The 13,138-nt window shown below is 38.4% G+C and overlaps 1 protein-coding gene and 1 long non-coding RNA gene across 12 annotated transcripts in view; one reads left to right on the forward strand and one right to left on the reverse strand.

Moving 5' to 3' along the window:
* Positions 1-13,138, reverse strand: part of LOC103215140 (uncharacterized) — a 170,259-nt gene that overhangs the window by 107,410 nt on the left and 49,711 nt on the right. For all 10 annotated transcript variants that reach the window (XR_012092800.1, XR_012092794.1, XR_012092793.1 and 7 more), the window contains one exon: positions 1,382-13,120. This is a non-coding gene — a long non-coding RNA (uncharacterized lncRNA). The remainder of the gene's footprint in view (positions 1-1,381; positions 13,121-13,138) is intronic.
* The window catches only part of RANBP3L (RAN binding protein 3 like), a 52,605-nt gene continuing 44,918 nt past the window's right edge, over positions 5,452-13,138 (forward strand). Inside the window, exon 1 of one of the 2 annotated variants that reach the window (XM_007961380.3) lies at positions 5,452-5,601. In XM_007961380.3, the coding sequence (XP_007959571.1) occupies positions 5,511-5,601 (91 nt within the window). In that variant the 5' untranslated portion in view covers positions 5,452-5,510. The remainder of the gene's footprint in view (positions 5,602-13,138) is intronic. The other variant, XM_007961383.3, reaches the window with a different exon arrangement.

A 13,138-nucleotide genomic window follows, 5' to 3' on the forward strand; every position in this document is an offset into this window, starting at 1 on the left:
AGAGTATCTGTACACATTCTGATATATCTAGCACATTGTTCCTTGTACCCTTTCAATCAGATTCATTAAGAGTAATTATAGTGCTTTATCACAAAAATTGTAAAAATATGCAAAAGTAGACATGAAAGCATTATAAATCCCCATGCACTCATGACTCAGTTTTAATAACTGTTTATGGCCAATCTTATTTCATCTCTACCTCCCCAAATCTCACTCTCCTATGTTATTTTGAAGCAAATCTCAGATATAGAATAATTATATTTTCAATACATCAAAATTACGTTATAGTCCACCTAATTAACATAAAAGAAAATGAGTGAAAGAAAAAAATGCAAAGAAAAGGGGAAAGAAGGAAGGAAGAAAAGAAAGAGGCAAATAACCAATAAACCAACTAAAAAGGAAAGAAGAAATCATAAGGGAGTGAGAAACATAGTTTGCTATAATTTTATTCCTGTACATGCCAATTTAAATGAAGTAGCAAAATTTTGATTTGGTGCAAGCTAATAAAGAGTTAAGTTGTGCTGCAAACTCGTTGATTCCAATGCCTATGGGCTTCAACACTTCTAGATGGAATTCAGACTCTGGGATCATTTGGTCCTACCTGGAGGGTGGTCATTATAGAACCAAAACCACCTTATTTTGGGTTTCCTTGTCACTAAAACAAACAAATAAAATAAAATCTGGCATTTTTCTGACCTATGGTTTTATTTTGTTTTGTTTTTCACTGTAGCTAAAAGACTTCAATAATGATAGAAAAATGTAAAACTTCAGAAGATTAAATACCAGTACATAGCAGTGATCACATTTCACTTATAGGAGGATAATCAAATAACTTTCCTCCAACCTCAGATACAGACAATCATCTTCTAAGCTCACAAATACAGGACCCATTCTTGTGGGCGCTGGATGAAAAGACAGGTTTATCTTGTCCCAAGGCCAAGGCTATTTTAATATTAACTGACCTTGGACTCTACCAACCTCCAGAGGGAGCCCTGTGGCAGCCAAATCTAAGGCTCAGCAGTAAAAGGGCCCAAATTAGTTTGAAGTGCCAATGCAATGTTTATGTAGTGAGGCAATATTTATGATAAACACGACCCAAATGTTGGTATTCAATGGGTTAAAGATCAATTGTAGCAATTTCAGGCTAGAGAGCATCTTTGATAAGTAAGCAGTTTGGTGCTATGACAGTGTAGTCTCTTGAATCCACGGACAGGAGCAAGTAATCAAGTGAAACGATCTCTACCATTATTTGTATTTCCTATGTTTTTACAGATGGCAATTATGGGAATCCAGCCAACTGGGCCACCTGGGAAACTCTATGAGCTAAACACTGTAGTACATTGGGGTAGTAACATGGCTCTGAATAGCCACAAAAGCCTACCTTTGTGGAGGCTTTACAATATACACCATACGTAAGCCACTGTGAGATCATGAAACTCAACATTCTCATCTACAATATCTCTGATTGTGTATTAAGGAAGAGTAATCTGGAAAAAAAAAAAAAAAAAAAAACAACCACTGCTTGATATAAAGGAGGAAGGGATCTTTTTTTTAAAAATCAACAGAAAATCTAAAATCTTAACACTAATTCATCAGCCTTCAACTATAATGATCATTTAAAAATTCCTGTAGTACTTTGGGGATCATAGTGAGGCTAATCCCAGGGGCTCACAGTTTTCATGTTTGCATTCTGTTAGGGGTCTTTAAACTTATTCTCTAAGAATGAGAGTGATAAATTCAGTAATATTGCTTTTTATTTACATAACATCTATCATTCCAAGCAGTCTAAAGGTGTTCAAAAAATGGATATACTTGCAGACTAGACATCATAAATGCTTTTGAAACATGGCAGGTTATTAACTAAACAAGTAACTCACTTGTGGACTAATTTTAAATGCATGTGTCCCTGCTCTTTGAATATGGTTCAACTGAGAAAAGAAAACCCTCCTGTAAACCTAATACCATTTAGCTTATTCAACCACACACTATGCTTTTTAAGGTACAAATTCTGACAATAAAGTATCAATTTTTTGAAGTATCCACCCCCAAAGTGCCAGCTGATACGATTGATTATCTGTGATGCACCATTTCACTCTACTCTTCCAGAAGTACAAAGACATAGGTTAAGCAGAGAAGATATGGCAGATGAGGAAAAACCCAGGAAAAGGAAACCAGTGCTGTCCTTTTGGGGGGATCACAGAGACTTGATAAGGGAAGAAGTTTGGCCTTTATAGGATTCAAATTCATTTTTAATCAATTGTAAGTAAAAATGCCAAAGATGACGCACCTGTTTCTTGACCCAGTCGGACTTCTGCAATCTGATTTCTTGTTTTCATTTACAAGCAAGGAAAAAAAAAAAAAAAAAAGGTACAATATGCCCATTGTGAAATAATTTGGTGATGTTTCTGGAAAGTAAGTGGGGAAAGGGGGAAGCAAAGTAGTCCCCCATCCCACTTCAGCTGACACAACTGAGGTTTTCTTATGTACTCCTGTAACAGGCTGCTTTCCACCATGCTGGATGATTTCCAGTGGAAACTGGTAAATCAACCCAGAGACTCCTTCAAGAACAGCAGTGGAACTTAAGCAGTGTAAGAACTCAGGATTCCCTTGATTCGGCTAATCCATCACAAGGCCACTACCCAGGACTGCCTTGTTGATGCACAAAAGAGGAACTAGTAGCAGTCCTTTGTATCCTCCCTGTCCCTTTACGTTGTGGCACTTGATGTGACTGTTTAAGGAGTGTTTGGTTTCTTTGGCCCTTAAGAAAGATATAATGAATGAAATACTGGAACAAACCAGCTCTGTTTAAGCAAGTAATGCTTGTTTATTTAGACTAGAGGACTTATAAAAATATATAGATCCCAGATGCCACCTTAGACATCAGACTGTGCAGTTGGGGCTCAGGAATCTACATCTTTACAACATTGCCCAGGTAATTATGATTCTTAGCTAAGTTTGAAAACTGGGGGACTAGATTTTCAAATATATCCCTGAATCCTACCCAGATTTTAGTTTTAAATCTATTTCTTTCTCCTTAGGCTCTAATGAGAGACAAAGTAGGATACTCCTCCCTTTCCCAGGCCTTTATATCCACAGAATGAGTGTTGAATAATTTATCCCATTGCTTACCAAACATTTGTTTCATATGCCAAATAAAGACACAAACCCAGAGATGTTAAGTGCCTGGGTTAAGGTTGCACCGTACGTGAATGAGAACACCATGGCAAGAAAGCTGGATATCTTAGCCTCCACGGCCAGATGACCACTCCTTTTCTTCTCTTTTTTTCCCAAGTAAGAAAAATGGGGGCATCTAGGGGGCTTCCTCGAAAAATCAGATATAAATTAGGGTAAGTGTAGATATTCATCTCCAGGCAATATCTCTCTGAGATGAAGACTTAAGAAACATATCAACCAAATACAAACGTGTAGACCTTTGGGTCCCAATTTGCAAAAAATGTGAAGATAAAAAAGTTTATGAGACAATCAGGAAAATAAGAACACTGTGTGGATACTTAATGACATTAAACAATCATATTTAATTGTTATGTGCATGACTATCTTATTATGGTTATCTATTTTTAAATCCTCACATTTTAGAAATATATACTGAAATATTTATTAATGCAGTAATGTCTGGATGCTTCAGCTCCAGTGGTGTAATAAGGGGGAGAACAGCTGTGATGGAACACATAGTTTTGAGACATGATTGTCTGAGTTGATAATACTGAATCCAAGTGATGAGTATGCAGGGCTTATTGTGCTATTCTCTCCTATCCACGTATTTTTAAATTTTTTCATCATAAAACATTTTAAATGTATTTCGCAAAAGGGCTGGCTTACAGTTTTGTAGGTTATTTAACTCACATGTATAATAATATGCTTATTAGTGAGGTACATAACTTGATAAAATAACAATAACTTTACGTATTCAGGAAAAGTCACCTTGGCTTTCCACCATGGCTTTTGTGGAAGATGAGATGAATAGCAGACATTTAAAGTAGAAACTATGACTCTCCAATAATTTCAAGACTCTCTTTCAAAGGAGCAAAACACTTCTGTCATCTGTTACACTATGATGAGCCTAAAACTGCAGTAGATAGTCTACTGAAACAATTAAAGCATTCAAGAATTGTAAAAGATCAATCACCTATTTCATACAAATTTTCATAAACCAGACTATACTCGGGGAACTGTTTATTGCCTCAAAATAAAATGAGGGCAGCCACCCAGATCTGGTTAGGAGGTAAATTCATTACAGTGTTAAGTTTAACACCAATTTCCAAATGCACATAAGAAGCTGCAAAGTTCAGACTTTGAGGCTAAACAGCTCTGCCTTTCTCTTTAGTCCTGCCCACTACTTTCTTTCTGAATCTATGAAGAGCTGTGACTCTTGAAGGGCAGGACCTACCAGCATTCTTTATGACTTCAGTCATGGCAAGCTCTCAAGTTAAATTAAAGGTGTTTGGGGTTTATGTTTTTAAACAGTAATGAAATAGCCAACAAGTAAAACTGGAAATAACTTTCTCCTATGACCTAGAAATAGCAATAGGAACTCTAAGTGGGAAACAGAAATAGGACTCTGGAAAGATAATGTTTTATGTGTTTATTTTTCTTCCAGAACTCCAAATAGTTGCCTTGGCAGGAAGGCTGCCCTCTAACTGCTCCCTTCCGAAGACTAGGAGGTGTTTACAGAAATTGAAAGTTCCAGCAGTACATTTCCATGAGCTCATTACCAGTTCCATTTATACCTTTTAGATTTCACATGTACAAATGAATGTCCTTGCAGTATAAACTCCTGCTTTCAGCTTGCATTTTAATTACAAACAAAGTAGCAGAAATCAGGTACTCAGTTACTGTAACATAATGGCAGGGCATCTTTAGAATCTGTGTAGAATCTGTGCTTTGGTCACTATTATTCAAAGCAGCTCCAATGCCCGTCTTGCCTGCCTCTTTATGCTAATCATCCTAGTCCACTTTGCTCCTCCTCCTTCCAGCCTCCCTTAAAGAACTGTGCACTTTCAGCTGTCACCGAGGGTAACTCAGATTAGGCTTAGAAATCACTTGACTTAACTCAGCAGCACTTTTTTTTTTCTTTGTGTATGTATTACTTTAGCGGTCTTCTTTAAATACCGGAGGCATTGGATTTCATGTCGGTAAAAGGAATTTAAAAATGCCAAAACTGTAATCTATTAGAAATAGTTAATTTGTAGAATTTTACTCTATAAGGGGGTTTAGTTTCAATTCATTTTGAAATGAAAGAATAATTAAGTTGTATTTTTAGCCAAATGAATTGGCATCTTTAGGAGAAGTAACATTGGTCATTATTTATTTCAAGAATCATGACTGGAAAAAGCTTGGAAGTTTAGTAGAGGAGTATATGTTGTACATGCAAAGACAAGATCTGCATGAATCTATGTATTTCTGGGTGTCTGGTGAAGGCCATTTTAGGTGACTGGCCAAGAGAAGGAGTGCCCTAGTGATCCTTGAGTCACAGCCATACTGCTAGGACCATGACTACCATACCAAGAAAAGGCAGCAGCCACCTGCTTGGCAGTTTGCACACTTGTCAACTGAAGCTGCAGGAGGACCGGCAACAGCAAGGTAAGTCAGTCCAGCTCATGAGTTGCATGTTCTGTGACCTTCTGTGCATTTACATTCCCAGAAGAATGGTGGGCTGGTGAAGGACCCAGGGAAGCTCTGACATAATAGTGATGCATAAGGGTGGGTTAACTTGGATTCACTATTGATTTTTAAAGGACTATGGAAGACTGTCAAGAATGCATATTCCTTGGAGCTGTCATTCAGAAACTTATATTCTTAAACTTCTAGCCACTGTCAGTTTTTTAGAGTATGAGAGATTTTGTCTAATTCAAAACACCCATCTGGGCAAGGCTGAGTCAGCTACAAGGGGGATTCAGCTGAGAGTAGCTTTAAGTTAGCCTGGAGCTTTCTCTACGATCCTACCACTACTGGGACACTTTTTTCACTTTGTTTAAGCCTAATTTTGTCTGGATCTCTGGCTCATTCATTGTGGGAAAAACAAACATATTCTTGACTCTTTCCTTTTTATGGTCTAGGGACAGCTGGATACAGTCAGGGAAAAGTGTCACGTTTCACTCACTGGGCACTCATTCAAACTAAACTATCTACCTCCCAGCCATTTTCATCATCAGTCTTTTTAAATTTTCAAATCCACTCCCCAGCCAGCTGAGTTAGTTCAAATGGTTGACATGAATAGACAAGATGATCCCTCCAATTCACTCTGACAGGGACAGCAAATGACACTTGTGGGAAAGGCTGGGTCTCTTATGGATGACATCATCACTCCACAGAGGTTAAGGATTCACCAGACACTTCTAACTTCTCTTCAATAACCTAAGATAGATCTTTTTATGTGTGGATCTAGGCAATGAGCTCTTTAATTATTTTTCTATAGACACAGTTTCAGATTTCAGTGGTGTGGAGAGTGCTGGCTAAAGGGCCAAAACCTCCCATTTCCAAGATGGAATCTGTGTGCCAACAGTCACATGAATGTGTCAGGCCACCTCTCTGTGTCAGTTCCTGGAGCTGTATAACGTGACTTCATGCTCTACAAGGCTTAGCATAGTGTGGGCAGAAAATACTTTGTGGTAAATGAAAACCATGTGAACTTTTTAGACCACGCTTTACTACTAGGGCTCAAATAAATTTTGAACCAAGTACCCTAGAATGTAAAGTCCTGGAATGTGTCAGGGATAAGGCATAGCACTGTAAAATGCTCTTGCTTCTCTGTGAGTAGACAATTCTAGTTTATCAGGGGTTTTGTTTTCTGTTGACTTTGTTTGAAATGTTCAAGTGACTTCCCCCCACTTCAACTGCTAATATAATATTTTTAATAGAAAATTTGGTGGGCGTGAGCCTAAAGAAGATGATAGGAAGTCTCCTGTAAGCCCACCACCCAAAAATAATAGATATTAACATTTTAATGTGTAAACTTTTAGACTCTTCTTCTATGCACACGTATGGATTCTTCTTTTGCTTGATTTTTAAACAACATGGACTTGTTCTGGATACTTTTGTAAACAGTGTTTTGTAAACTGCTTTTTAATTTAACGACAGAGGATGAACAAATTTCCAGGTCATTAAATATTCTTCTACAACCTTATTTTTAACAGTTGCACACTGTTTCTTTATATGGATGTAGCAAAATTCCCTTAGACAATTCTCTACTGTTAGACATATTAGTTATTTCTAATATTTTAACTATTACAATTAACACTGGGCTGCACCTAAACTAACGAATAGATCTTTGCACTGATATGGGATTATTTTCTTGGCATAAATTCATAGAGGTGAAATTGTGGAGTCAAAGGATTATACATTCTTAAAAATTGTTTTTGGCCAAATGACCCTCCTATCAACAGTGTTGGAGTATGTTCTCAGTAACACTACTATTTTTTAAATTTCTTCTCAATTTCATAAGTGAAAAATAATGCCCCACTGTTGTTTTAATTTAAGGCAGGCTATCCTGAAGATCTCTCCTTTACTGGCTGTATTAATCAATGTTCTCTAGAGGGACATAACTAATAGGATATATATATATGTATATATATATGTGTGTATATATGTGTGTGTATATATATATGTGTGCGTGTATGTGTATGTATATAAAGGGGAGTTTATTAAGTATTAACTTACACAATCACAAGGTCCCACAATAGGCTGTCTGCAAACTGAGGAGCAAGGAGAGCCAGTCCGACTCCCAAAACTGAAGAACCTGGAGTCTGATGTTCAAGGGCAAATAGCATGGGAGAAAGATGTAGGCTGGGAGGCTAGGCCAGTCACCTTTTCACGTTTTTTTGCCTGCTTTGTATTTGCTGGCAGCTGATTTGATTGTGCCCACTAGATTAAGGGTGGATCTGACTCAAATGTTAATCTCTTTTGGCAACACCCTTACAGACACACCCAGGATCAATACTTTGTATCCTTCAATCCAATCAAGTTGACAGTCAGCATTAACCATCACACTGCAATATCCAGAGAAGCCTGGAAATAATCACTATGATGACATACTTCCCAAAATACCCACAAGACTGGTCTTCTTTCTCAGACTTAGCTTTTTGCCTAGAATGTTTTGAAAGCAACCATATTCTTCCACACCCGAGTCTCAAAATATCTGCCCACATAAGCCACAGTCCATAAAGTTGTGAAGCATGCTAATGCGGTCCAGACTGGCCATTGACTGCTACAAGAAATGTCATCTAGTGATGTGAGCTGACAAGTGACACTGGGTAGTATTTGCTGTGTTGCTAAATAGCATTCCAGTTACTGTCCTTGAGTTAGAGAGTGAGGTCTGGCTTTATTCATGGAATCATCCTGGGTTCATGGCTTTGGCCTTTCTCCAGCCAGCCTAAGGTTCTACCTCTATTATTTAGCATATAGACTATGATTAATTGACATTTGACACTTCTGTAGGCGTGACTAGCTTCAACACATACATGTTTTCTTTTCTTTTCTTTTTTTTTTAAGATGGAGTCTTGCTCTGTCGCCCAGGCTGGAGTACAGTGGTGCACAACCTTGACTCACTGCAACCTCCGCCTCCCGGGTTCAAGTGACTCTTCTGCCTCAGCCTCCTGAGTAGCTGGGACTACAGGCACACTCCACCATGCCCGGCTAATTTTTGTATTTTTAGTAGAGACAGGGTTTCACCATATTGGCCAGGCTGGTCTCGAACTCCTGACCTTGTGATTCACACACCTTGGCCTCCCAAAGTGTTGGGATTACAGGCATAAGCCACCGCACCAGCCTCAACACATACATATTTTATTTTCTAACCCCCCATGCCATATGCTAAAATGCTTTGTGTTAACTCCCCAGTATTTAACTCCTTCCACCTAGTCACTCACAAAAGTGTAATTTTGAAGTGATTACACAGATAAAAGTCACTTATTCTTCAGTAGTTATCTGGGCAACAACAATGTGCAAAGTGTTATGCTAGCTGCTGAATATGCAAATTGAACTAAGTCAACTAAGCCATGGTTTCCTGTCCACATGGAGTTTACTATGACAACAAATGCTCTATCAGTCCAGAACACAAGTCCAGGAGGCTCATCTCCCAACTTGTTGCTATCTTCTAGCTTCTCCTGTGATATTTTGAATCCATTTATCTCTAATATTGACTCTATGACCACATTTGTAAATGTTAATTTACTTGTCTACACAGCCTCAGCAATGCTCATTACATATTACATGTACTAGGCAGACAACCATCCTTATGTGTTATGGTGCTTTAAAATTTACAAATGGTCTCATATACATTATCTCATTAATTTTTACAACAACCAGATGAAATAGTGTAGTCAAGCTTCTTCAGGGAAACAGAACCAATTGGATGTGTGTGTGCATGTATGTGTGTGTGTGTGTGTGTGTAGAGTTGACTCTTGAACACCACAAATTTGAACTGTTCAGATCCACTTTTATGTGGATTTTCTTCCTTTGCCACCCTTGAGACAGCAAGATCAGCCCCTCCTCTTCCTTCCCCTCCTCAGCCTACTCAACATGAAGACAATGATGAAGACCTTTATGACAATCCACTTCCACTTAATAAACAGTAAATATATTTTCTTTTCCTTATGGTTTTCTTAGTAACATTTTTCTCTAGCTTATTTTATTGTAAGAATACAGTATATAACACATATACAAAATATGTATTAATCGACTGTCTTATGTTATTGATAAGGATTCTGGTCACCAGTAGGCTATTAATAATTAAGTTTGGGAAGCATCAAAACTTATATGCAAAATTTTAACGAGAGAGAATAGAGAGAGAGAAGAGAGACAGAGTGAGAGAGTGGGGGATTTATTTTAAGAAATTCACTCCCACAACTATGGAGGTTGGCAAGTTCAAACTGCAGTGTAGACTGACAGACTGGAGACCCAAGTGAAGAGTTAATTCTAAAGTTGAGTCCGTTCTTGGTTGCTCTGGGGAAGTCAGTCTTTTGTTCTATTCAGGCCTTTGACTGATTAGAGGAGATTCACCCACTAATGAAGGGCAATCTGCTTGAGTCAAAGTCTACTAGGTTAAGTGTAAACCTCATCCAAAAACATCCTCACAGAAACATCCAGAATGTTGACAAAATGGGTATCATGGAACAGCCAAGCTGACACATAAAACTAATAATCACAGGCAAGTATTGTTATCCTCATTTATAAAGATGTGGAAACTGTGACTCTTCAAGGTCAAGATGACTTTTCCAAAGTTACACAGTTATTTAGAGCTGCTTTCAATGTACTTTCTGTTACATACAGCTGTCTCATAAAATCTATGATTTCTAGTATTACAATGTTTAATTTTTTAAATTGATCTATACTAGAGAAACTTCTCCATGGATAACCAAGACATTTTTGAATGCCTCATGATTTTCTTTGTGTCTTCTGACACCAATTCTCTGAGTGTCCTACAATTCAATTCTGACACTACCCAGAATTAGTGAAGACCCACAAATGAAGGACTTAGTCTCACAAGACTGCCCCATTTCAGATTCCAACAATGATTTTCAGCTGTCCCTAAGCAACCTGTACTTCTGTCAGGACAATTACAAATTAAAGACTTCCCACAACCCCTCAGATTTGATAATTCACTAGAACAACTCACAGAATTGAGGAAAGCTCTGCACTTTCAATTTCCATTTTATTATAAGGGATACAAATGGTCAGCCAGTTGAAGAGGTACATGTGAGGAGGACTGGAAGGGTCATGAGCACAGGAGCCTCTGCTTCCACAGAGTCAGGGTGCGCCACCCTCTTAGTATCAGGAAGCTCCCCTCAGCATGGTGTCCAGGGTTTTTAATGAGGTTTCATTAGGTAGGCATGATTGATTAAATAATTGGCCATATGATTGAACTTAATCTCCAGTTCTTCTCTCCTCCTAGGAGGTTAGGGGAATGGGGTGGGTTCGAAATTTCCAATCTCTAATCACATTTGGTCTTTTTGGTGTGACAGCTCCTTCCTTGGAACTATGTAAAGACTCCTTAGACTTCCTTGGAACTATGTAAGGACTTCCATAATAAGCCTTCCTAATAGACTGCACTAGGAAATAATAAATAAATAAATTTAATGGCTGAAACTTCATTTTCCCACTTCACACCTATTAGGATGGCTACTATTCGTAAAACAAACAAACAAACAAACAAAAAACAAAACAGGAAATAACAAATGTTGGTGAGAATGTGGAGAAATTGAAACCTCGTGCACTGTTGGAGGAGACAAAATAGTGGAGTTGCTGTGAAAAGCACTATGGCAATGTATTAGTCTGTTCTCATGCTGCTATAAAGAATTGCCTGAAGCTGGGTAGTTTATAAAGGAAACAGGTTTAATTGACTCACAGCTCCACAGGGCTGGGAAGGCCTCAGGAAACTTACAATCATGGCAGGAGGGAAGCAAACACATCCTTCTTCACATAGTGGCAGGAAGGAGAAGTGATGAGCAAAGAGGGAAAAGCCCCTTAAGCATCAGATCTCATGAGAACTCACTGACTATCATGAGAACAGCATGGAGGTAATGGCCCCCAATGATTCAGTTACCTCCCACTGGGTCCCTCCCTTGACACGTGGGGATTACGGGAACTACAATTCAAGATGAGATTTGGGTGGGGACTCAGCCAAACCATATCATGCAGTTCCTCAAAAAATTAACAAATAGAATTACCATGTTATCCTGCAATTTTACTTCTAGATAAAATCCTAAGTGAAGTAAAAGTAGGGATTCAAACAGATACTTGTGCACCTATGCTCATGGTAGTATTATTCACAATAGCCAAAAGATGGAAACAAACAAATCTCCATTGACGAATGAATGGATCAACAAAATATGGTGTGTGTATATATATAGACACACACTATATACATGTATACACTATATATATACACACACACACTATACATGTATATATAATCAAATAATTTTCAGCCTTAAAAATGAAGGAAATTCTGACACACGCTACAACATGGATAAACCTCAGGACATCAAGTTAAATGAAATAAGCCAGTCACAAAAAGATAAATACTGTCTGATTCCACTTACATGAGGTATCTAAAGTAGTCAAATTTAGAGAGACAGAAAGTAGAATGGTGCTTCTAGGGTTTTGGGGCCGAAAAGATTGAGGATATGTTGTTTAAGGGTACAGAGTTTCAGTTTTGCAAGATGAAAAGAGTTCTGGAGATTGGTTATACAAACATGTGAATACAGTTCACAAGACTGAACTGTACACTTACAAATGGTTAAAATGATAAATTTTGTGGTAAGTATATTTTACCACTGGAAAAAAAAGCCAGACCGGACACAGTGGCTCATGCCTGTAATCCCAGCACTTTGGGAGGCTGAGGCAGGTGGATCATGAGGTCAGGAGATTGAGAACATCCTGGCCAACATGGTGAAACCCTGTCTCTACTAAAAATACAAAAAAAAAAAAAAAGAAAAAAGAAAAAAAAATTAGCCGAGCATGGTGGCATGTGCCTGTAGCCTCAGCTACTCAGGAGGCTGAGGCAGGAGAATCACTTGAACCTGGGAGGCAGAGGTTTCAGTGAGCCAAGATTGTGCCCTGCACTCCAGCCTAGGCAACAGAGTGAGACTCTGTCTCAAAAAAGAAAAAAAAAAATGCCATGGTTGTCCAAGGCCATCCCTAATTACACTTTTGAAGTTGGACTTAACAAAAACAAATTCCAAAAAAAACCTTTATTTTTCCATTCCTAAAAACAAAGTCATGAGAAAGTAGTCTGCTCCTCCATGATTCCCCAAAGCTACTTCCTTTCAAAATATTAATAAAATTAATAAACCCCTACCTAGATTAATCAATAAAAAGAGACATGGCCGGGCGCGTTGGCTCACACCTGTAATCTCAGCATTTTGGGATACTGAGGTGGGGGGATCACTTGAGGACAGGAGTTCAAGACCTGCCAGGCCAACATGGTGAAACCCCATCTCTACTAAAGATACAAAAATTAGCCAGGTGTGGTGGCATGCACCTGTGACCCCAGCTACTCAGGAGACTGAGGCATGAGAATTGCTTGAACCGGGAGGTAAATGTTGTAGTGAGTCAAGATCGCATCACTGCACTGCACATGTGCGATGGCGTGAGACTCTATCTAAAAAAAAAAAAGAGA

Source organism: Chlorocebus sabaeus, chromosome 4 (genome assembly GCF_047675955.1).
Source record: "Chlorocebus sabaeus isolate Y175 chromosome 4, mChlSab1.0.hap1, whole genome shotgun sequence".
Taxonomy (NCBI): Eukaryota; Metazoa; Chordata; class Mammalia; order Primates; family Cercopithecidae; genus Chlorocebus; species Chlorocebus sabaeus.